The sequence below is a fragment of the Eriocheir sinensis genome, chromosome 9 (genome assembly GCF_024679095.1).
Source record: "Eriocheir sinensis breed Jianghai 21 chromosome 9, ASM2467909v1, whole genome shotgun sequence".
Taxonomy (NCBI): Eukaryota; Metazoa; Arthropoda; class Malacostraca; order Decapoda; family Varunidae; genus Eriocheir; species Eriocheir sinensis.
The window spans coordinates 2,882,214-2,908,072 of NC_066517.1; the positions used below are offsets into that span (position 1 = coordinate 2,882,214).

The 25,859-nt window shown below is 41.0% G+C and overlaps 3 protein-coding genes across 8 annotated transcripts in view; 2 read left to right on the forward strand and 1 right to left on the reverse strand.

Annotated features, from left to right (window-relative positions):
- The window catches only part of LOC126995849 (neuropeptide F-like), a 50,714-nt gene extending 40,152 nt beyond the window's left edge, over positions 1-10,562 (forward strand). For 2 of the 3 annotated variants that reach the window (XM_050855729.1, XM_050855730.1), the window contains 2 exons: positions 6,163-6,208; positions 8,858-10,562. In XM_050855729.1, coding sequence (XP_050711686.1) covers positions 6,163-6,208; positions 8,858-8,905 — 94 coding nt within the window. In that variant the 3' untranslated portion in view covers positions 8,906-10,562. Of the gene's footprint in view, positions 1-6,162; positions 6,230-8,857 lie in introns of all 3 variants that reach the window. The other variant, XM_050855728.1, reaches the window with a different exon arrangement.
- Positions 10,563-10,688: 126 nt separating this feature from the next.
- LOC126995846 (uncharacterized) overlaps positions 10,689-25,859 on the reverse strand; it is a 49,214-nt gene continuing 34,043 nt past the window's right edge. For all 3 annotated transcript variants that reach the window (XM_050855721.1, XM_050855722.1, XM_050855720.1), the window contains one exon: positions 10,689-12,615. In XM_050855721.1, the coding sequence (XP_050711678.1) occupies positions 11,307-12,476 (1,170 nt within the window). In that variant the 5' untranslated portion in view covers positions 12,477-12,615 and the 3' untranslated portion in view covers positions 10,689-11,306. The remainder of the gene's footprint in view (positions 12,616-25,859) is intronic.
- LOC126995847 (vesicle-associated membrane protein 7-like) lies at positions 13,408-21,625 on the forward strand. 2 transcript variants are annotated; one of them, XM_050855724.1, is made up of 7 exons: positions 13,408-13,561; positions 18,227-18,442; positions 18,609-18,728; positions 18,863-18,971; positions 19,374-19,441; positions 19,833-19,925; positions 20,375-21,625. In XM_050855724.1, the coding sequence occupies exons 2-7, from the start codon at positions 18,236-18,238 to the stop codon at positions 20,435-20,437; spliced, it is 660 nt and encodes a 219-aa protein (XP_050711681.1). In that variant the 5' UTR covers positions 13,408-13,561; positions 18,227-18,235; the 3' UTR covers positions 20,438-21,625. The 2 variants fall into 2 exon arrangements, with proteins under 2 accessions (XP_050711681.1, XP_050711682.1); XM_050855725.1 differs by having other exon boundaries at positions 13,556-13,697.

Sequence of the window (25,859 nt, forward strand, 5' to 3'; positions counted from 1 at the left end):
TGTCACCTCGGTAGAATTGCAAAAAACACCCCACCACTGCCTCTTCGCCAAAAAACATCTCATTAGTTTGCATTGTAGCCAGAAAAATCACCCCAGCAGCATCTCAGATAGCAGAAAAAACACCACTGGCTTAGCCCATGCCTGCAGAAGGTAAGATTGCATACTATACTTCCTCCATCCCCGTCCTTCAGGGTAAAGACGGGTCATTATATTGCATCCTAGCCCGTAAAATCACCCCAGCACCGCCACCATCTCAAATCGCAGCAGAAACACCACAGTAGCTTAGCCCATTAGTGTCCAGGAAGGTAAGACTGCAGAAGGTAAGATTGTACGCTATACCTCCTCCTGCTCGTGTGTGTGACTGTTCTAACGTCCTCGAGGGATCCCGAAATACACTAAATTCTTGGCCTTGACTGTGCTGATAAGAGTTGGAGAGTCAGTTTTTTTTTTTTTTCGTGCTCTCTCTCTCTCTCTCTCTCTCTCTCTCTCTCTCTCTCTCTCTCTCTCTCTCTCTCTCTCTCTCTCTCTCTCTCTCTCTCTCTCTCTCAAGTACAAAATAGGTGAAAACACTCAGTTATGTTTTTTGTTTTCTCTTTAATAAAATCTATTATTATTATAAGCTTCAGAATAAGTGTCCTCAAGGAAGAGATTATCTTTAGTTCTTGAAACTCCACGCCCTGCTAACATGCAAGGAATTCAGTGGTAAAGTAATCATGAAAACTATATTTTTTGTCGGTTATTAATAATATAACTGAGGGACTTGTTCTGTTCCGCACCCAAACTGAGGGGGTTGTCCTGGGGGAGGGGGGGGGGGTTAACCCGTCTTGGGAACAGAGAAAAGCTCCACCCACGATTTACTAACAAACTTTGAAGCCATTCTTCACCTGCCACTTAGAGACAAAGAGCAAACTCCCTTCCCTTTCTCCTACCCCTCCCCTCTCTCTTACCCCTTTCCTTCCCCCTCCGTTTCCCTCTACCCTCTTACCCCTCCCCTTCCTCCTTCCCACTCTCTTACCACTTCCCTCTCTTATCTTTTCCCCTTCCCCTCTCTCACCTCTCCTTTCCCTCCTTCCCTCTCTTATCCTCTTTCCTTCCCGATGACAGTCCCCTCTCCTATCCTCTTCCCTTCCCTCTCCTCGCCCTGAAAACACTGCCCTGAGAATCTTCTAAACTCTCCGATAGGACTGAAAGAAAAAGAAATAGCGGATTTTTTTTTTTTTTATTATTTATCTTTTGTAACTTTTTTTTTTTTTCATTTTAAAGTGTCGCTGTTTCATTGCTTTTAGAAACACGTATATTTTTTTTGCTTTCTTTTATTTATTAACTTTCTTTCTCTATTTCATCTGTCTGCCTACAATACTATTTATCTCTATAACCATTTATCAATCTTTCTATCTATATATTTTATCATATATATATATATATATATATATATATATATATATATATATATATATATATATATATATATATATATATGTATATATATATATACATTTCTCTCTCTCTCTCTCTCTCTCTCTCTCTCTCTCTCTCTCTCTCTCTCTCTCTCTCTCTCTCTCACACACACACACACACACACTCCCGGTCATTTCGTTATCGTAGCATATAATGTAAAGCTCCTTGGAAGTCAGAAGGGTGAGCTGAAGCAAATTTTACTAACAATAACACTCACACTTCATAAGGTTCACCAGCAACATTAACGTGAGACTTGCAAATAAGCAGAAGCATATTTAGATCTTGGGCAGGAGGAGCGAGTATATTTATGACGTGTTGCCAGGCTTTGGACGGCACAGGTATAAGATACGAGCACTTGGGGGAATGTTTAGGTTTCTTTCGGGTACGCAGAAGGCACTTGGGGTCCTCCTGATAAGCGATGTCTTGTGAGGGTAGCAGCGCATCGGGGTGGAGGGATGGAGGTGGGGTGGGGCAGGTGGGTGGAGGGGGTGAGGAAAGGAAGGATGCGAGGTGCGGGAGTAAACAGATGGATGGATGGGAGTGGAGCGAGGAAGGTGGGGAGGATAAGGATTAGGGAGAGAAGTAAGGCGGGGAAGTGTGGGTGGAGGGAAGTGTGGACAGGAAGGAATGCGAGGCGGGAGTAGGACATGCATGGTGAGTGGATGAAGTGAAGCAAGGAAAGCGGGGAGGAACAGAAGCAGGATGATGAGGAGGGCGAGGCAGGATGGGGAGGAGTAAAACATGGATTAGGATTATTGAGAGAAGGGGAGGGATGGGAAAGGGTAGCGGAGGGACGGGGAAGGGGGAGGAGTGGGTGAATGGGAGTGGGAGGAGGAAGGGTGTGGTGTGGAATAAGAGTAGGGGGTAGAGAATGGATGGGAGCGGAAAATTGAAGGGCGGGGAGGGGGAAAGAGTTGGAAGAATAAGGCCGCGGTGGAGCAGAGGAAAAGAGAGGAGGGTTGGAGGGAAATGTATAAGGATGGAAAGAGAGAAAAGAAAATAATAATAACAATAATAATAATAATAATAATAATAATAATAATAATAATAATAACAATAATAATAATAATAATAAAGGATGAGAAAAATGAAAAGAGAGGAGGTAAAGAATGACTAGATAAACGTATGAAAATGGAAAGAGAAGAGAAATAAGGATAAGAAGAGGTAAAAGAGCGTGAAACGGAGACTTATGAGAATGGAAGGAGAGAAAAGAGTGGACGAATCGGAATGGGAGTGGGAAGGAAGGGGCCATGGAAGGAGCAGGAGTAGGAAGTGCAGTAACTAGACTGAACAATAACTAACGAACCTGCACCTTACAACTGTACATTCTTACTGGCTTATGTTCTCATGTTCTTCCCTCTTCCCCCCGCTGTACGTTCTTCAACAACCCACTCCCTCATCTGGCCCAATCCAGTAAATAGCGGTATATAACGGAAACAGACTGACGTTTGGACTCTACGAGGCGGGACCTCCAAGCACGCCTTGGTGATTACCCTCCCTCCCTCACGCCACCCCTCGCCAGGTGTTCGCGGGATTAAGGCGATTGTCTACTTTTCACCTCTGTAGGGTGTGCCATGACCCGCCTAGAGGTTACACACACACACACACACACACACACACACACACACACACACACACACACACACACACACACACACACACACACACACACACACACACACACACACACACACTCTCTCTCTCTCTCTCTCTCTCTCTCTCTCTCTCTCTCTCTCTCTCTCTCTCTCTCTCTCTCTCTCTCTCTCTCTCTCTCTCTCTCTCTCTCTCTCTCTCTCTCTCTCTCTCTCTCTCTCTCTCTCTCTCTCTCTCTCTCTCTCTCTCTCTCTCTCTCTCTCTCTCTCTCTCTCTCTCTCTCTCTCTCTCTCTCGCACGAGGAACAATGGCGTAAAACTCAGATGTAGACAAGTAAATTCAGACTGCACCAAATTTTTCTTCACCAACGTTATAGTGCGAGAATGGAATAAGCTTCCACCATCAGTGGTCCAGTGTAACACGATTGACTCCTTCAAAAATAAGCTCGACCGTCACTTCCTTCAACTTAATATCAACTAGAGTAGAAATGCAACGTTTTGGAGTCTTCTGATTAATGTAAAATCACTTAGGTTTAAGGACAGACCACCAAGTCTGGACCATGGGGTCTGTGTGGTCTGATTTTCTATGTAAAATCTCTCTCTCTCTCTCTCTCTCTCTCTCTCTCTCTCTCTCTCTCTCTCTCTCTCTCTCTCTCTCTCTCTCTCTCTCTCTCTCTCTCTCTCTCTCTCTCTCTCTCTCTCTCTCATTTGCGATAGGCAGATCAGAGTCTGGCGATAGGCAGATCAGAGTGTGAAAGGGATTTGGAAGTGTTAGTGAACTCTGACCTAAAACTAAGGAAGCAATGTATTAGTACAAGGAATAGGGCTAACAGGATATTAGGCTTTATTAACAGGACGGTAACCAACAGGAGTGCAGAGGTCATCCTCAGACTATTTAGCGTTAGTTAGGCCACACTTAGATTATGCTGTCCAGTTTTGGTGCCCACACTACAGAATGGACATCAACTTGCTAGAATCAGTTCAGAGGAGGATGACCAAGATGATTCAGGGGCTGAGGAACCTCCCTTATCAAAATAGGCTGAAACATCTAAACTTACATTCACTAGAAAGACGAAGAGTGCGGGGAGATCTGATAGAAGTATTCAAATGGGTCAAGGGTTACAACAAAGGCGATATAAGTAAAGTACTGAGAATTAGCCACCAGGATAGAACATGCAGTAATGGATTTAAATTAGAAAAGTATAGATTTAGGAGAGATATAGGCAAGCATTGGTTTAGTAATAGGGTGGTGGGGGAATGGAATAGACTAAGCAATCACACAGTTAGTGCAGGGACGATAGCTTGTTTTAAGAGTAGACTGGATAACTACATGGACGAGGATGACAGGTGGCAGTGAGGTGTGGGTGCAGTAAGGAGACAGGGTACTGGAGCGTACGCCCGTACCGAAGGTAAACGAGGATCAAGCCTCTACCTGCACCCCTGAAACTACACCTCACCCATCATGAGTAGTGGGGGGGATTCTGGAGCTACCCTGTGTAGGCCACTCGGCCTCTTGCAGTTTCCCTATGTTCTTATGTTCTTATTTATTTAAACATGTAAATATGAACTTATTTTGATTTTATGTGCATGGGATATGTGTATCGTAAGCTCCTCTTCCCTGTGGCATCTATTTTAAAGCTCCCCACAGCAATGTCTCTGTCACTATCAGCATTGCACTGCACTGTCACTATCAGGCTCTGATTACCCGGGCCACTCAACAGTATTACTACATGGCATTGACATTGCCTGATTAGGGAGGGTGTGTCAGCAGCCATGTGTTGACATTTTATTTATTTATTTAAACATGTGAGTGCTAATATATTTTGATTTTCTGTGGGAGCTTTGTGTCATGAGCTAAAGACGCCCTCCTCCCTGAGGCATCTATCTTCAAGCTCCCCACAGTCATTATAAAATCTCTCTCTCTCTCTCTCTCTCTCTCTCTCTCTCTCTCTCTCTCTCTCTCTCTCCAAATCTTACTTAATCTATTTTTTGGTAGTGCGAAGTATTCATTTATTATTATTATTATCAGCATTATCATAATAGGTAATTATTATCATTATTATTATTATAATTATTATTATCATAATATTATTACTATTAATATTATTATTATTATTATTATTATTATTATTATTATTACCATTATTATCATTCTCATCATTATCATTACAATAAACCGTTGCAGGAAGGCAAGGGGGTTCAGCTCTCAGGCCCTGTGGCAAATGATCAGTATTAACCTTTAGGTTTCTTTTCTTATACTGAGCCTTGCTACATTATAATATACCGCCGCCAACACGCCCACCCCTCACGTTCACATGCACTCATTCCTTAAATGTTGAACATTATATGTGAAGAGACGGTCACCGACATTCTAAAACACTGACCCACCATTTGACATTAATATCTTTTAACTTTTTTTTTTTTTTTGTAGACATATAAAAAGACGACAAAAAGATGGATTTTTTAATAGCAATGTAAACATTGCTATTAATATGCCCGCTAGCCGCTGCCCCACTATAAGAAAACAGAACGAGAAGCCAGAGGCGAGGTCAGTTTCGGGTGGAGAGGTGTCTTGATACTCTTCTATAATGGATAGATAAAGATAACAGATAGATTGATAGATAGATAGACAGATGGACAGTAGACATATATATGCTAGATATAGACAGATTAATAGATAGAGGAATATATAGATAAAGATATATTGGGAGAGAAACACAAGCGTTCTATTGCAAAACACATTTCTTATCTCTATCCTTTTTCTTAAACATGAACACAGACAGATAACACGGAGAAAGATAAAGTTTATAAAAAACGGCCATATTTCGTGTCATAACGTGAATACTTTATTTTATTTATTTTTTTTACTTATTATTAACATAAGAAAGAAATAAAGAAAGCGGTCACTCGTTCTCTCTCTCAGCACTATTTAAAATTTCTATAAGTAAGACCAGTAGGCTACTTGCTTTTAATTTTAACTTATTTGAACACGAGGAGAAAGAAGGAAAGATAGAAGTCCCTCACACACATTCTCATCACTATTCAAATCTCCCATAAACATTAATTAATATTTTTTTCCTCCTACTTTTAATGTTCTTTCTTTTCCTTTAAGGTTTGGAAAGCGCAGCGAGATGGTGCTGCCCCCTGGCGACGCCCTGGTGAGTCTTCGTAGCCCACAGGTAACACATAATCAAGGTTCCTCACATGATTAAGGGGACCAAACGTAAAGCGAGAAAAAGTGAAAAGAACAAAAAAAATAAGAAAATAAATAAGAGTACCATAATATTTTTTTTATTTATTTATTTAAGGGAACAGCAAGGTGCGTTATTTTCATTTATCAAGTTACCTTACTTAATATTTTATCTGTCTCTTTGGTCCGTCTGATCAGAGGCTTCCGGCTCTCAAATACAACTTTTTCCCACGGTCACAAAGAAGTTAGCTGTCTTCTCATGATGACGCTATTCTTCTTCTGCTTGTTACGTTTTGCTTTACTCACGTCTCTTAAAAGAACACTAACAAATAAGATTCCTCCTCCTTCACCATACTGGTTTTTTTTTCACTTAAGCGTGCATAAAGAGCTGGGTCTTGTCTGTTATCCTTGAGTCTTTGTTTTACTTCCCTGCATATTTCATAAGTGGTGAGCTTGTTTCAGCCACACGGCCAGCTTTGTAAAGTGAAAGATGGAACGCTCTCTCTTCGGCCTTGAAACATTGTTATATTTATTTTTTTATATATATTTTTTTGTATGATTAACTTCAGCCCATAATTTCAAACACACCCACATCTGATGAAACTTTCGTAGAGGTTGTGTGTGTTAGTAATTCCATGGGCAATTTTATGAGTCTAGTGATGGTTTGACAAGGCTTCTGCACCAAGAGTTCGAATAAAATAAAATAAAAACGCCTGAGAAACAGACTCATCTCCTTTGTGGCCTTGGGAAATATTTGTTCTAAGAGCCGAAAACGTCTGAAAATACGGACAATATTATTTATTTTGAGGCTTACACATCCACATTTGATGAAGCTTACGTAGAGGTTGTGAGCATTTCTATGGCTAGTTATATGAGTCAATAGTGGTAATTTGACAAGGCTTCTGCGCTCTGAATATGAACTCATGAGAACCAGACTAATCTCTTTTGTGGCCTTGGAAAATAGTTGTCGTGGGAGCTGAACGCGTCTGAGAATACTAACCAAAAAAGATTCGCATGGGTATAGGGTCAACGGGTGAGTTTTGCGTGTCAGTGAAAGTTGGTTAATATTGAGCTGTTAGTAATGGTTCGTGGCGGGGGAATGGAAAACGGCGAGAGAGGAAAGGGTAGGGAGGAGGAAGGTATGGTATAGTTTGATTGGGTTAGCGCCGCCACTGTCACGGTAAGTCTCATGCTTTCAACGCGGCGAGAACACAACACCGTCCTGCCTGCCTACCTTTACCTGCCACGGCCTGTCAAGTGAAAAATAGAAGTATGGTCGCGGCTAACTCAATACACGCACAAATAAAAATAAATAATACATAAATGGATAAACAAATAAAATAAATAAATATATAAAGACAAAAAGATAAATAAATAATACATAAATGGATAAACAAATAAACTAAATAAATCAATAAATCAATCAATATATCAAGACAAAAAGAAAAATATATGAATACAAAACTAAGCAAGCATAACCAAATAAGAATTATGATCACCTTGGCTTTTAATAAATGACGAAATAAAGAAAGAAATAAACAACAAATAAGTAAACAGATAAATAAATAAGTATATACACTGATTCATTGAAAAAAATATACAGAACGTGTAAATGTGTGGAATAACTGTTTTGTATGGGCCACACCTACTAAGAAAATGTGGGGAGGAGAAGGAAGAGGAGGAGGAGGAGGAGGAGGAGGATGGTGGAGATGAAGGAGGAAGGTGGAGAATGAAGAAAATGAGGATAAGGAGGAAGAGTAGGGTGGAGGAGGAGGATTAAGGAAGACAAGGAGGAAGAGAAAGAGGAAAAAGAGGAGGATAAGGAAGGGTGAAAATGAGGAAAATGAGGATAAGGAGGAAAAGTAGGATGGAGGAGGAGGATTAAGGAAGACAAGGAGGAAGAGAAAGAGGATAAGGAAGGGTGAAAAGGAGGAAAATGAGGATAAGGAGGAGCAGTATAAGGTGGAGAAGTAGGAGGGATAGGATTAGGAAGATAATGAGGAAGAAAGAGGAGGATAAATAAGGGGGAAAAGGAGGAAAATGAGGATAAGGAAGAGCAGTAAGGTGGAGGAGTAGGAGGGATAGGATTAGGAAGATAAGGAGGAAGAAAGAGGAAAAAAAGGAGGAGAAATAAGGGGAAAAAGGAGGATAAGGAGGAGGTAGTAGGAATCAAATAAATTTATAACGGCCACAATTTTCTGTATACATTTGCCTCGGTGTGCAGTTTTACTCCATATATTCCTTCTCTCTCTCTCTCTCTCTCTCTCTCTCTCTCTCTCTCTCTCTCTCTCTCTCTCTCTCTCACCAAGCCCATGCAACTTTCATCCACTCCATTTTATTCGTTTTCTTTCTTTCTTTTTTTCTTTCCCTCGCCGCCCCTGCATTTGTCTCTTCCTCGCATATATCACTTTGGAACTTGGAGCAGCCTCGCCACCACTTAAAGTTTGTTGCGTTGCGGGAGAGACTCGCTCCAGGGTGTGGGAAGGGGACACGTGGGCGCTAAATCTATAATGTCACCTAGCTCTTCTTTTCTTTTCCTCTCTCTCTTGGTAGACGGTGACACGTTGGGGCTAAAACCATAATGTGACCTTACTTCTATCTCTCCCTTCCTTGGCAGATGGAGGCAAGTGAGAGGCTCCTGGAAACGCTGGCCAGGAGGCGGTGAGCGGCGCGAAGTCTACGCCACGTCTACTCCACAGCCTGATGTCATTACTCCACCTGCACCGCCGCCGCCGCCACCACTCCTTAACCCTCCCCCCTCCTCCACCTACTCCTCACATATTGTAACTCCTCTCTATTAGCAGGGTGCAAACATAGCCCAGTCAGTCTTCGAGCTGGTCAATATTAGTAAACAAAAAGCATGTACTCGCATTTCTTTATGATTCCACTCCTATAGTTATTCCTCCTACTCCTCCACCTTCTTCGCACACATTACATAACTCCCTTTATTGGCAGGGTGCAAACATAGCCCATGCAGTCAGTCTTCGAGCTGGGAAATATTAGTAAACAAAAAGCATGTATTCCCCTGTATGGTTTCTTTATATCGAGTACACATGACTTCACTACCACGTATTCCTTCTCTCCTACACACTAAACTCGCCCCCTTCCTCTTCCCCATTCTCCTTCGCATATGCCATTTGATTCGAGTTCTCGTTTCCGTGTTTCCACTTTACTTTCCCTTCACCTCAACCACCATCTCTCTCTTCCCGACCTCCTCCTACTTTCTTACACACTAAACTCGCCCCCTTTTCCTTCCACTTCTCTCCATTCTCCTTCGCGCATGTTATTTGGATTTGTGTTCTTGTTTTCATATTTCCACTTGCCTTTCCCTTCACCTCAACCACCATCTCTCTCTTCCCGACCTTCTCCTACTTCCTTACACACTAAACTCGCCCCCTTTTCCTTCCACTTCTCCTTCGCGCATACTATATGATCCGAGTTCTTGTTTCCGTGTTTCCACTTGCCTTTCCCTTCACCTCAACCACCATCCCTCTCTTCCCGATTCATGTTCTCCTCTCTCTCTCGTCTCTCCTTACTGGTTTTTTTGTTATTGTTGTTTGTTTCGATGAACTTGACTTCTTAACGTATCAGTCAGACTACATGTCCTTTGTCAGCTAAATATATGTATGATTTGACTCCCTCGCTAATAATGCTCTTTAAGTATGTTTGCTCTTTCCTCTGATTTGTTTGCTCCTCACTCGTCTCAGCATTATATTATTTGCTCTCTCTCTCTCTCTCTCTCTCTTACCTTCTCATTTTTTGGGTGCTATGTTATGCCCTACCAGGACACTTTCCACGTCTGTTTTTTCTTTGTATTGTGTACTATTTGTTCCTTCCTTTTTCCTCTGTACCTTTTTTTATCTTTTGGTGCTATGTAATGCCCTACACAAGACACCTTCCACACCTGGCGCACCCGTTATAACAGTAGTATTAAGGCGTCGCTGGGATGCCCTGCCCTGCACACACCCTAAACCCTTCACTCTCCCTTCCTCACGTCCTTACCCCGCCACACTTTCCCACCTCCGGGTCACATGCATTCCTTAGCCAACCTTCCCGGGAGGACACGACGGAAGAAACCCTTAGCTGTGTGACGTGCCAGTTGCTCAGAGTCTCAACCAACTACCAGGAAAAGACGGGACGAAACGAGTGAGAGATCCAGCCCCGACCGACCATCTGAGGCAACGCCCACCACACACGCCTCCCTGTAGCAGCAAGAGCAGCCCTGCAGTTCATCTCTCCTCCCTCCTCCCGCGCATATACAGTGTAATTGTGACACCCAGGAGAATAAACAATGCACTTAGTGTATTAAATGTACCACAGCAGTGATTTTTTATTTATTTTTATTCCACCTTATGCATCATGCGTGAAAGTATACCATACGTATCACACCGAGGGTATATGAAATTTAGTATACTAAAACTAACTTCATATTTATTTTGTAGATATGCTTCCCCCTTCATATTGTAACAAACACTGGTCGTTGTTTGATACGCACAATGATTTAACCACTCTCCATCAGTACACAAATATCCAATCAATAATATAAAAGGGGAACCGGCAAGTCGTTGGCAGTCAACATGAAAAAAAAGTTTTGCTGAAGATGGGTTTTTTTTAATTATCTTGGTACCTATCTATCTATATACCATGTAATAATAAGTAATATAATATGATTAAAAATAAGTAAAATATAATAAATGAAAATGACAAAAAATATGTATACTAAAAATATAAAATAAACCAATCGTGAAAAAAATAGAATACAAAATAAAGGTATATTGACAAATGAAATACAATATATACAAATGCAAATAAAAATAAACACGTGAATACAAACCAAAAAGATTAATATATGGGGAACAGCGTGAGGTGATGTGTCCTATGCACATATGTATGGAATTTATTTGAAATACATATATATTAAATGTGACAGAAATTAATACAATATAAATAAATAGGAATGAATGGGGAGGGGCGTGGTGAGGTGTCTGCCGCACGTAATGGTTCTTGGCAGCTCGAACAATGAGAGGTTATTTGGTGGTGTGTGTGTGTGGGGGGGAGGGGGGGGGTCAACCATCGGCACCACCATTCCCTGCACCATTACCATTCCCTGCACCACTACCATTCCCTGCACCATTACCATTCCCTGAATCACTGCCATTCCCTGCACCATTACCATTCCCTGTACCATGTGCTGTAGTGTTCCCTGTACCAGGTGCTGTAGTGTTCCCTGTACCAGGTGCTGTAGTGTTCCCTGTACCAGGTGCTGTGGTGTTCCCTGTACCAGGTGCTGTAGTGTTCCCTGTACCAGGTGCTGTGGTGTTCCCTGTACCAGGTGCTGTAGTGTTACCTGCACCTCTACTCTGTCCGGAATTTTTCAGCTCTTCTTGCCTCTTTTGCTGCTCGAACAGCAGCCTGCAGTGCTGGGGGTAGAAGTAATAGAAGGGCCACGACCTCAGGAGGAAGCAGCCCTCCTCAGCCCAATGCGTGATCTCAGTAGCAAGCTCGTAGAATAGCCACTTGTCCGCCACAAGCGTCCCCACACTCGCGACGTCCCCCAAACCGATGCTGGTGAGGAACTCCACGACAGCGAAGGAGTAGGTGGTGATTATCGCGTTGATGAACATGTTATTTTGTAGCTTGCTGAAGAATCCCTCATCCTCGACAGCTTTTGCCACGTCCTCCGCTATGGATGCGATCCCGTTCAGACCCTCCTCGTTGAACTCTGGCGGGGCCGAGGGGACGAATAAGAGCCAGCGGGGATCAGGGGACGGGGATGGCGTGGTGGGCGGGGTGAGTGTGGTGGAGAAAAACTGAGACGTCTCCACTGCCCTGACCAACAACGTCTCACTGTCACTGAGTTGTCTGGTCATCTTGCGATACTTCAAGTAGTCCCTCTTCATCCACTGCAGCACTTTCCAGACCTCGGGACCGCTGGGGGGCTGCTTGATGAGGGACAAGACCTTCGACACTCCAGGATATTCGGCCAGGCGAAGCGCTGCCCTCAGCACCGACTCCTTCGATATACTACCCACGATGTATCCATTTTCTTTCGCGATAGACATCACCCTTAAGATCATTATCCTTTGCATGGTCAGCGTCCTCACAAGGCTGTCTCCACCTCTAAGGTTCAGAAAGCGTGGCTCCAGACGCGTGGAGGATGCTCTGAGTGGTGAGCTCCGAGCGAAGGTCACACAACACGTCAGCAGAATCAGGAAGACATGCATCCGACGCGCCATGTCGCTATAGTCTACTGGGCCGCTGGGCAATGACTGACTCGGAGTCTCGGGGAGGCAGACGAAGAGGATTACTGAGGGGACGGGCAGGGACAGGATCTTGGAAGGGGAGTGTCAAAGGAACTCACCCAGACCAATTAAGCTGTCAAACACGGATATTATCAGATTAAGTTCTGAAAGTATTTTTGACATTGTGGTGTTAAATAAAATGTGGGTTTGATTAATATATTTTGAATTGTTTTGTCATCACACACACATAGGAAGGATTGCATGGTATGCGACATTAACGTGGACAACTTTTTTTAATGTCAATATAGTAGCTACAGAAAGAAAAAAAAGTAGTTCGGCAATCATGAGGTAAGCACAGGTCAGGTCAGGTGTGATGGGTTATCGCCGGACTGAACCGCATAGACTATAAATAATGCCGGGCTAGGTATGCGGAACGGCGTGCTATACGTATATCACTTTGAGACCTGTTTGGTTGATAAATAAACAAACAAATAAATAAATAAATAAAAAGTCAGCTACAGGAGCTACCTACACCTTTCAAGACACTTCCTTCCTAGGCGAGATGACGAACCCAAGTATAGTGAACCATGAATAGGCTGCCATGGCTTCGTTATCACTTCGGTGTCGAAATTGAGAAGTGTGTAGTAGCTTTACCGCCTTTACGAACAATGCGGTAATGATGACAGCTATTCCATGTGCCCTGCGTCGTGACTGGCTGCTGGCCGTCACGAAGAGCCAATGAATGAGCCTCCATGTGATGTCGACGCGGTTCGAGTTGCCAAGATAACACACCCTTTTAGATAATTCCCATAAAACTTCAACCAGAGCAAGGCTAACTATATGATCACTATTTCAGCTTTCTTTCAGAATTTCCAAATTCCACGATATTGGGTCATTTAGGTTTATTGATTGGTAGTTTAGTCGCAGTAGAAGTAAAGAGACAGCTGAAGTCAAGGCCAGGAAGGAAGTCGGGACGCGAGAAGCATATGATTTCATCCTTGTAAACAGAGGTAGAGAGAGGGAGAGAGACGCACATTCAGGTGTTGACGCCCTCACGTGAATAACTGCCATCTCAGCAGGTAAGGCGGTACATCAGACACCTGTCGACGAAAGTACCTGTGAAGAGATACTTGTTAACGAGAATACCTGTGAAGTGAGGTGTCGGGAAAAGATTGTGCCGTGGAAATAGTTACACAGGAACAAGGACAATTTTCCGTGAGTTCCTTCCTTGTATAGTCTGAGTCAGCGCGTTATCTGTGTTGTTGCTAATGGTCAGTACGTGGGCAGGACAGGGCTGGGTGGTCCCCCAGGCGTGTATGTGGGTCTGTAGCGGCGCCAGGTAATAATGAGCGACGTGTGGTGGGTCAGGGGGAGGATTGAGATGCCTCCCGCCCATTGGAGTGAAACGTACATTCTTCATATGAATAAAATGCAATACAAAATAATAGGTAGAGCTTCACGATATATTGAAGGGTGCATAAACAGAATCTTAACCATATAATAAAAAATGTAATGGTGCTGGATTAAGCAAGACCATTATGGATGCTCTTTGTTGTGTTGGAGAGCTTTCCCTTCCCCTGAACAGTAAGTGCAGCCTCCACTGGTTGTCGCAGAAGCAGAGTATGTGGTCAAACAGTGGATGAGGCTGCTTACTATACAATGCTCAGTGAAGAAGGTCCATGTTGTGTTGATATTCACCATGCAAATCAGTGAAACACAGTGGCTGTGAGTAAGTTAATGGGTTGAAAACTACTTACAAACTAACATAAGCCCACCTTTTATACATACATTACACTGCCTTTATAGTTAATTATTTTTTGTATGGGCTGGCACATCAGCAGTGTGTGGCTTCCTGTACTCACAGACTCCTGAGCTGGGGTCTGAGAGGCCTAAATACAGGTAAAAAAGTAATGGGAAAAAGGAAAAAGGGCAATGTTAGCACTGTTTGTGCTTCTTTCTTTAGGGGAAAAAATAAAAAAAGGAAAGAGGAAATACAAAATATTCGACGTAGAGAGCAAAAGTTGTTTCTTTAATCTTAAGCAGTCCACTTGGCGTAAGATCCAGGAACTGGGCTTGGGAACACAGTATAATACCAATGCTGAGTTTCGTTTCTTTTGTAGCATGATTGATGCTCTAGCTTTTTTGCCCCTAGAGCACGTTGATGAAGGTATGAGGTTTCTTGAAACTCTCATTTCACAAGATCCACCTGAAGCTGAGGAGCTGCTCAGGTGCTTTGATTGTACTTATGTTAATGGATCCTTTCGACTGCTGCAGCAGCCAGTTGCCATGTCCAGTGATGTCCTGATGCCTTTGAGAATATGTCACATTCCACCTATGTTTGCCTCTCACCTATGGATGCTCTAGCTAGGCATGATGCCACATGTACAATAATGCCTGCATCAACAACATATGCGAAGAGTCGAATAATAACTTCTTCAACCTCGTTGATCACTACCATCCTTCAGTCTGGCGTGTTATTGAATGGTTTCAATGTGAAGAAGCAACAGTGAGCACCATTATCCAGCAGGATGGTGTTGGCAGCCCCCCTCAAAGAAGAGTTCGCTGACAGTGTGTGCAGCTACAAGAACGCCTTCACAACTTGTGTGTTGCTAGATGGGAGGACCACAAGGCTGTGGCAGAGTTCCTTCGTGGCGTCGGCTGGAATATTCGTCTTAATCATCAGCATTAAAAACAATGAATATACACATAATGCTACATGATTATGCAAGCTATTTTCAGTCTGTACTTAAACAATCTGACTTAAATATTTTTGTTTGATTATACTTACTGTGCTAAGATATTGAACAAAATGTGCCTTTTTCACATACGTGTAATACCATCATATATAAATAATGTTGTAAATATGGGGTCATTCCACCGTTACGGTCGTTTCATTCGGAAGTAACTTATTGGTGTACTCTTACCTGTATCTCTAGAAGTTATGCAGTTAGCTTGATATGATTTTTACCAAGATAGTACTAATGGCTAAAGAGGTTAATGAGACTATCCGGAACATTCTGTGTTTATTGTTGTTCTTGTTATTTATTGTTGAAGAGGACGTTACGGTCGTTTCACAAATGCAACCCGCAGTTTGACTTAGTGTTGTACATATGCAAAACTCTCTGAGAATACAAAGAAATTTCCAAATATTTTATATGCATGTTATAGATGAAGCTTTAAGTTATGCAAATATGTATAGGTTTTGTCAATTACCATTTCAGTTTTTCATACAAAAAATAAAGAACGCCGTTACGGTCGTTTAGAAAATTTCGTTACGGTCGTTTCACTGCAATTTCCCTTAAGAAATAAAGCAAAAATAATGGCAATAATTAAGTACCAGGACATTATGGCTTTTTGGACCACTAATATACATACATACATATATATATATATATATATATATATATATATATATATATATATATATATATATATATATATATATATATATAGAGATATAGATATATAGAGATATATATATATAGATATATATATATATAGATATAGATAGATATATAGATAGATAGATAGATAGATAGATAGACAGGAAATATTATTTATTGGATAGTGACAGGAAATGACACATTTGGAAAAATGTAGGTATCCCTGTGAATACTTGGCACTGGGAGATTCCTTACAATCATGTCGTCTTGAATAGTGTCACGATCTCCATATTTTGGGAACACAAATGTGAGGTCCCCTGCAACATTCTTGCCTGACAACTTCAAACAATTTATATTGACTAACATCTCACCATCAACTAGTTCTTTTCCCTCTACAACTGCTGCAAAGTGTAAAACTGATCTCTTTCCAACATATTTTACTAGCACATAGGACCCTATCATTCTTTCACAAACAGAAGTGATGTCATGAAGATCGTCACATTTTTCAAGTTTTGCATCTGTGACAGAAACATCTTCGACATCAGACTCAACTGCTGATGCCCAGTTTGATGCAACATCCTCTTCACTGGAAAACTCACGGCTAGTGGTAGAGCTACTAATGTGTTCATCATCAGAATCGAGATGTTGTGGTTCCAGATTACAATTAATGAAAGCAGTGTCATCGTGGGTGTTATGGTATAGTGCCACTCGATAGTGTCCAAGAGTCTTAACACTTCTACACTGTTGTATTGAATGTGCTGCTCTACATCCTTTCCAAATTTTCTCATAGCCTGCTTTTTCACTTTCAATTTCATTTTTGGAGACGTACAGTACAGTTGTTTTGTTTGATATCTCAGTAGCAATTTTGTACAGGTCCAATGCTGAGCGAACAGTAGCACGGCCCTGCAGCACTCTACGGTACACATTCCACTTGATTAGTGCACCAATACCATCATGAGCGCCTTTCCCATGATAGCTTTCAAAAAAGTTCCACTCTGCAGTAGCCTCATGGATCTGATCATAGAAGGTGAGAGCAGTTATGGAGTACCTATTCTTAAAATGGGCTGCTGCTCCATCTGTCCAAAGAGAAATGTGCTTGATGGGAACAGAGTTAGCCTTCAGGTCATCAATTATTTTACTGTTGAACACCTGTGCCTCAAGGCTTGAATGTGCCATGGTGTCTGAAACTAAGGCATAAGCCTTGGTATGTTGTTCTTCATCTTGTACATAGTGGACAACTGAGTTGTATATAGTCACGGAATCTCCTGTGCTTGGCATCCAGTGGGCTGCCACTACTTCATTTTGGTGTTTAATGGCATAATTCTCAGCAAAGTCTGTTTGAATAATGATGTGCCCTACTGTTAGGTTCTCTTTCTGTTCCAGGAATGCATTGTTTTGTGTCTTCATGTTGTTCCGTAACGGAAAAAATGAAACGACCGTAACGTAATTACAGAAAAATTTAGATATCCAGAGAGAAAAGGCCAATGGTGCATAGGTACCCCCCAACTAAATCTACATTGGATATGAAGTTATATTAAGCTGCTCCAAAAAATCACTGACCTATAAAAACAAACATCAAATTTTCGTTACGGTCGTTTCAATCAACATTGTTTTATATAATTAATTATTACTGAGTACTGAATTGCTTAGAATTACCAACTACATCCTAACCTAATACAGCATTGACCATACTTCTAACATGCATCGAGGTCGGAATCAACAGCCTTTCATTTAATGTAAAAATGGGAAAATAAAATTAGGGTTTTTTGGTAATAAAAAATTTTTCACTATTTTCTTCAACTTCAAAAGCCTCATACAAAAAATTGGCTTGATATTTTTTCGTTTTCTCTTCGAATTTGGAAACTACAGGTTTTCAGCTTTAATTTGATGTATTACAAACCTAGTTTAGACCATTTTTCAATTATGGCCCTCAGGATGACATTAGCGTGGAATGACCCTATGTATAAATTACATATCGCCAATAAATAACTGTTCTAAAATATTTTCTGTTTTATTACTTTAATTGTTTATGTTATGTAAATAAATTGTGACTGACCTGAATATTTTTGTTTGATTACCTGACTTTCTTTCCTAGCCAAATTGTGATTTTTTTTTTTTTTTTCCTGTGACTTTTTCCTAGCCAAATTAGTGACTTTTTTCCTGCGACTTTTTTCCTGTGACTTTAATATCAGTCACCGAGAGGCCCACCAGGTAAGGGAACCTAACCTTAATGAATGGTAACCTCTAACCAGTACCCTCCATGGAATACCAAGTAAAAAGTGGCTGAAAAAATAAACCAATACTGATACCATACCAATACAACACATTAGTACAACCTTAATCATATTTTCCATCTTCCAGAAACCAGAAATGCCGCTCCTGTACAGCGTGGTTGCCCGGGGCACCACCGTGCTTGCAAGGTATGCGACCTGTGCCGGGAACTTTGCCGAGGTGACAGAGCAGATCCTCTCAAAGATCCCCCCGGGTGAATCTGGACGCCTGACCTACTCCCACGCCTCGTATCTCTTCCACTATGTGGCCGAGGCCGGCATTGTGTTCATGTGTATCACCGATGATGTGAGTAAAGCACATGTTTAATATGATGTCTGTTGCCATTAGGATAAGGTTTTATATCAGCCAGTGTTTCAATAAATTGTATTATATGAGTCAATAGTTTATCCATTTTTGTTTGATTACTTATGTATTACAAGCAAAGGTAAATTTCTGCTTCTGTCCGGCACAGGAGTTTGAAAGGCAGCGAGCCTTCCTGTTCCTGGAGGAGATCAAACAGAGGTTCCTGGCCACCTATGGCCAGAGGGTCCAGACGGCTCTGCCCTACGCCATGAACAGCGAGTTTGCTCAGGTACAGTGAGGTTCATGGCGCATGTTTTCAAGCCCCTTGACAACCTGGACACCTGGCATCCACTTCTTATTCATATATGGTTGAAACTTGAACATGTATGTGAATATGATTTTTCAATTGGTTTGTTCTGGCAGGTGTTGGCTGCCCAGATGAAGCACTACACAGAGTCCCGGGAGATTGACAAGATATCGCGGCTCCAAGGGGAAGTGAGCGACGTAAAGGACATCCTTGTCCAAAATATTGGTAAGCCAGAATGGTGTGTATGTGAATTATATCCTACTTACTGCACACGCATCTTAAAGAACAATATATATTAAGGATGGAGGACAATGTAGTGAGTATCAAGGGTATGAGGCAAGAGAGGATTGAGTGGACTGGATGGGAAGGCAAGATTGGAGAATGGGAGATATAGAGTAATGAGAGAACTGGATGGAAAGGCATCATCATTATCATCTTTATAACAACAGATTTTCCCATAATCTCGTATGAGGCTAGACAGTGGTTGATCATACTCTTCCAGCTATTTGTCCATTGCCTCACCTTCTCCAATGCCCAACACTGCCAAAGATGCTGCAAGGATACAGAATCTACATCACTGTCTCCTCTTTGGGTGTCTCTAAATCTCACACTGGCTTTATCTTGCAGAGAACTTGGCGACCCGTGGAGAGAAACTGGAGCTTTTGATTAACAAGACACAGAGCCTCAACACCTCAGTAAGTCATACATACTTCATTCACCTTCATGACAGCAGTAATATGTCTATATAGCAGTAGTTCAGCAACTGAAATAACGTTATCTATTTAATGAAGTTTTCTATCAGCTGTTTCTATCGGAGGTGTGCACTAACATCACTAATGCATGCCCCTGTCACATGGCCGATCAGCATTTTTATTCCTCTATATATGAGACCTGTTCTATTCCATGATATATCTAGAACAATGATTGAAGGTGTCTGCTATCCACTCATGACTTAAAACACTCAACTCTGTGCTTCGCTGCTTCCACTAGGTCAGGCAAGTAAACACACTCATATCATAACAAGGAATGTGATACTTCCAAACCTACTTTTGCTAATCTGTGGTTATTTGATGCTGTCTCTTGCAGGCGGTAACCTTCAAGACAACAAGCCGCACCCTGGCACGAAGTCTGTGGTGGAAGAATATTCGTATCATCATTTTCATCGTCGTGGGCCTTGGGGTACGTAAGCATACTAAAAAATTATTCGTTGCTTAATTAGTGTCACTGATTAATCATTATCAAGTAGCCATTTTACACTTGTTTCATCATGGATTATTGTACTTCTTTGTACCTTGCATATACTAAATGCAAAAAATAACCTATGTTGAACTGTGAGCAAGTCTTGGCTGTATTGCAATAGATGCCAGAAGTCAATGATGGCTGCAGTTACTGTTGTTATGAATGGTTGTGGTAAGTATAAGAATATATCCTTTGTAATATTCAGTAGCATGCCACAGTGCCTATTGCTAGCTGGCACTCGTGTCTGTGCAGTTTGCACAGTGTCAGTGCAGACAATTATTAGCCTCATATTAGATTTTAGAGGAACTGTGCATTTACACCCATTTACTTGCCCTTTCTTAACCTGTAACTTAAGGCCAGGTGTATTTTGACCCTTGTTTGTTCTGCAGGTGAGCATCTACATCATTGGTGCCATGGCCTGTGGCATCAGCTGGCAGAATTGCACCAAATGAAGCACAAAGCCCAGACCAGCATGACCTATACTACAGCAGCCCTGTCATCCCTACCTGATCAGTGTCCAGTAAGGATGTTACCACTCACACAAACTCCTAATATATTTAAGACTAGAAATGAGTATCAAGGGTTAGGGTGTGTGACGTGTTATCATAATTTAATGTGTTTAATTAATTCCATGGGGTAATCTTTGGTGATGCAGTTTTGTTGTATCCACACTAGCTTGTTACATTTCTGTTGACATGGCTTTCTCTCTGTGAATCAAACTTTCACAGTGTATGTTTGGAATGGTTGTTACTTGTTATTGTTACCTATTAAGGGCCTGTCCACATCTGGCACTGCCTGGTGGGCTCTGCCCTTAACTTGGCAAAGTCCGTGGGCACACTTGTATTTTTGTCCACATGGCAGCGTTTGGCCTAGTCAAAGCTGGGCAGCCAGGCAGGGTGGGTTCTCTCAGTAAGGTATAGCTTTGTGTAGTAGGAAGTACAGCAAGAAGCTAGCACTGTGTATCATAATTACACACAGTGAAAAAAGTTGTCCTCGTGTGTCTGGCAGCGACATACTACCAGGCAGTGCCTGGTGAAATTACTCCACCACCAGTGTGGGCATTTTTAACATTTGCCCTCAGGCACAAGCGATAAGCCCATCAACATGCAAACTGCTCGCTTGTTCCCATGGGCATTGCCTCATTGTGGGGATGGGGCCTAAGAATAATGCATACATCAAACTCATGGTTTATTACATTATCCTAGAATTTTTCACATTGAAATAGGTGAACAATATTTGAGATATTTTGGGTGCCATTCAGAAAGGTTTAATCATTTTAGAAACTTGAAAATTCAATGTTGGCAAGGTATGTTATATATCTATATTGTCAAGTAAATAAACATTGGCTTTGTATCTATTTGGGTAATTTTTCACTTGATATTCTGTTTTGTCATCTGTGTTTTCTGTCAGCTTCTTCAAACATGTCTGTGTGCATGTCAGCACTCTGTGTGCATGGTGGCACAAAGCCAAACATCAAGGATCTGGGTTGTAGGTTTCCAAGCTGCTGTGATCAACAGAGTTTCCTAAATGGGTTGAACCAGAACATTAAATTCTGGTTGTGGAAGTAGCTGCTGTAATCTATATGTTAATCTACACACACACACACACACACACACACACACACACACACACACACACATTTATTCCCCTTTCTTTTGCATGACCCATTGTCCTTTGCAGTATTATTCATTGTGTTAATACAGTGGTCATGTCTATTGAAAAGGTTAATGTGAGCGAGACATCGTGTTGTCTTTTAAGTGAGATTATATTGTACAGCATCTAGCCATATATAAAGGGAAACAATCAAAGTGCATGAACACCAACTCTACAATATACACTTATTACTAAGGTGTTTCCTGCACTCCACCGGAGATCTGCTGCTGGGATCGGTTTACATGGTCGTGTAGGGGAGGCTGGGGGCGTTCAGTGTATTTGTAAGTCTTCTGTGATGCTGCCAGTGTCCACCAGCCAACATGACCATAGGGAACCCTTTCTGTAGCTCTTAGTATAGTATTTAGATGGCAGATATGAGGCATCTGGAGAAGGGGCGTAATGGACAGAAACATTTTTTTCTAGTTTGCACTGGGAAAGGCTGGCCACACATCCCAGGAAAAACAAGAAACAAGTTGCAGGGAAAAGCAACCTTGCATTTGGTGTACCAAGGGTTGCTTTTCCATTGCTACTTATGTCTTGCCCTTCCTGGGATGTGTACCCTGCCTTTCTGGGTGCAAACAAGAAAAAATGGCTTTGTCCCTTACACTCCTTCTCCGCTGGTAGGGTTATCTATATGTTACAACTTAAGAGGCATAGATAAACACTATTTTACCATTTGCTATTGTTGATAGTGGTGCAAACCATTTACATACTGTACTTCCATTCTGATGCCAGTTGTAGTATCTATGAGGTGAATGTGATGAATTGTTTAGGTTAATTGAAAAGATGAATTCATATAATATTCTCTAATATATATATATATATATATATATATATATATATATATATATATATATATATATATATATATATATATATATATATATATATATATCTCTATATATCTCTCTCTCTCTCTCTCTCTCTCTCTCTCTCTCTCTCTCTCTCTCTCTATCTATATATATATATATATATATATATATATATATATATATATATATATATATATATATATATATATATATATATATTTAAGTTATGTTCTTTATTACTCTACAGCTTATTTCTTAAGTTCTTTGAGCATGCGTGTGTGTGTGTGTGCGTTGTGTGTGTATTTATCTAGTTTTATTTACCTAGTTGTAGTTTTTCAGGGCCTGGGCTTACGCTCGTGTGGTCCCGTCTCCATATCTGTATTTGTGTGTGTGTGAGTGTGAGTGTTATATTCTTCCCATATTACCACTGACATACTAAAAATGGTTTCAGTGTGTGAGTCTGCTTATAGTATTTACCATGCTATCCCAAGAGTACTGTTGGAGTAGAGGAGAATGTAGTACAACCTTTTACCCATCATTTGCCTCTTGGCTGCACACAGACCCTCCTAAACTAAACTACATTCAATAGTCTTAAGTAACTGCTGTGATAGTTACTCTAGCTTTAGTTCTGTATATACTTATTAATGCGAGACATAGTCAGTGTGAAACTAGAGTCGTTGATAGTATTTCTTATTTACCTCTCTATCTTTGGGCATGCAGATCTGGGTGTGGGTGTGGGTGTGGGTGTGGGAGTTTGTGGGACTAGAGTCGTTGATAGTGTTTCTTATTTAACTCTATCTTTGGGCATACAGATCTGTATGCATGTGTGTAGGTATGTATGTATGAGAGTTTGTGAGACTAGAGTCATTGATAGTATTTCTTATTTACCTCTATCTTTGTGCATGCAGATCTGTGTGTGTGTATGTATGTATGTATGAGAGTTTGTGAGACTAGTCGTTCATAGTGTTTCTTATTTAACTCTGTCTTTGGACATACAGATCTGTGTGTGTGGGAGCTTGTGAGACTAGAGTCATTGATAGTGTTTCTTATTTACATCTCTATTTTTGGACATACAGTTCTGTGTGTGTGTATGTATGTATGTGTGGGAGTTTGTATGTATGACTATTGCTTTCAAACTGTCAAGCAGGGAAAGTTACAAATGACAACGGATGCTCATGTGGTTTGTACTTTCTGCGCATAACATCACAAGACCGTCGTGTCGTTTTGTAAGTCTCTATGCATGACAAATCAGTGGTAGTGTAGTTCAGGGTCTAGAATTCTCTGATCAGTTAGCGCATTACAGAGGGAACAGAAGAGGCTGAGTGGCACTGAGACATGCTACATTTTCCCAGGTATGGTGTGTGCTCGCCTGCTTCATGCATACATTATTATTATTGTTATTATAAATTTGTGGGGGAAAATATATGATCACAAAACATCGTCATAATTTGTGATTTTTTTTCTGATGTATACTTGCTTCTCAGTTTGTACATTTTGTAAGTGTTTTGTACCATTGGTGAGTAAGTTTGTGATAGAGCTGCAAATTGGTATTTAGTGTTGTCTTTTTTTTTCTTATTGTTTATTATTTTTTGCTTGTTATATTGTGTCAGACAAGTTGCTGCAGCTTAGTTGTTGAATGGATTTGCTTGAGTCAGTAAATTATATATTGCTCTTTTTCATTGATCTTCCCAAGGTGTGCAGCATCTATATACATCTTATGTTTTGCACTATAAAATATACACACTATCAGCCATTTGTATATGTATCCCTCGACCAGTGAGCTTTACTTGTAGTGTGGGAGTGAGGCTTGAGCAAGTTGAATTTATGGTTGTCTCAAACACTACACAGCATCTAGACTGAAACCAAGACTGACTGTAGTGTAATACAATAACAAGGGAGTATTCTGCCCTTCCTGCAGCACACTGAACTGGTTGTCTTGTGTTATTCCTCGGATGCTACATAAAATAGTTGCCTCCAGCCAGAGAGCCACTTCTATTGTACTACCTGCTGCCTATTGCCACATGTGCTGCTGGGCTGAAACTCCTGCCAGGCGGGTAAATATGAAGAGAATCTGGGGATCTGTCTCCCCTTCCTGTCTTGTGTTTGGTGAGTAAGGGGTCAGTATTGTCAGACGCTTCCTCCTCTCACATCAACTATTCCCAAAGGCCAACAAGGTCATTCAGGTTCTATTGAGTGTTTTTTCGAGTTCATGGTATAAAAGAAGGGTCAGATTACTAGAGGGGTCATAAAAATACCCCCTGGAAATGCCACAAACTCCTACAAAAGCTTTGTCAACTATGTGTGCTTGGGCACCAAAATGTTTAAGAATATGCCCAGGGCATCTCCAACCCTTGACAGGTAGTGAGTGCGTAGTGGTGTGTGGTATCAGTGGGCAGAAGGGTTAATGTTATTCTGGACTGACGTGTGTCACCTGCATGCCCCCCCCCCTTTGTTTCCACTTCCGTGTCTCCTCTCACCCTGATCATGTTCATGTCCAAACAACACCCGCAAGCCACGGCAGACTGGCTTGTGGGAGAACACGTCTTGCACACTTGTTAGAAAAAAAGACAAAAATTACATTCAAAGAGATTAGAAGCTATAATGAAAAAGAAACTCTTGCAGAAAGTTATGAGGGAAGTGCAATATCATACTATTATCCCTATTATTATTACTGTTGTTGTTCATCCTTCCTGTTTCCTATTATGCTCCTCTACCTAAATTAACTGATATATGAAAAGAGACATCTGGTAGCTAATCATGGTAAGCTTATGGTGATTATTAGGTACAGTATCATACTATTATCCCTATTATTATTACTGTTGTTCATCCTTCCTGTTTCCTATTATGCTCCTCTAACTAAATTAACTGATATATGAAAAGAGACATCTGGTAAAAATAGTGAGTTTATGGTGATTATTAGGTACAGTATCTTACTATTATCCCTATTATTATTACTGTTGTTCATCCTTCCTGTTTCCTATTATGCTCCTCTAACTAAATTAACTGATATATGAAAAGAGACATCTGGTAAAAATAGTGAGTTATGGTGATTATTATTATTTTTTTTTTTTTTACATTGCAGCCTATTAGGCCGTTACTTTGACGACTCAGCCACCGCCATATTATTATTACTTTTGAGTTTCATCTTTCCTGTCTCCTACCACTTATGCTCCTCTAACTAAATTAACTGATGTATGAAAAGAGACATCTGGTAATCATGGTGAGCTTATGGTGATTATAAGGTGCAGTATCATACTATTATCCCTATTACTATTACTGGTGTTTTTCATCTTTACTGTCTCCTATCACTTATGCTCCTCTAACTAAATTAACTGATATATGAAAAGAAACATCTGGTAAATATATACTTCTAAACGCACGAAAAGGCTTTCATTGTTAAGCAAGGTGA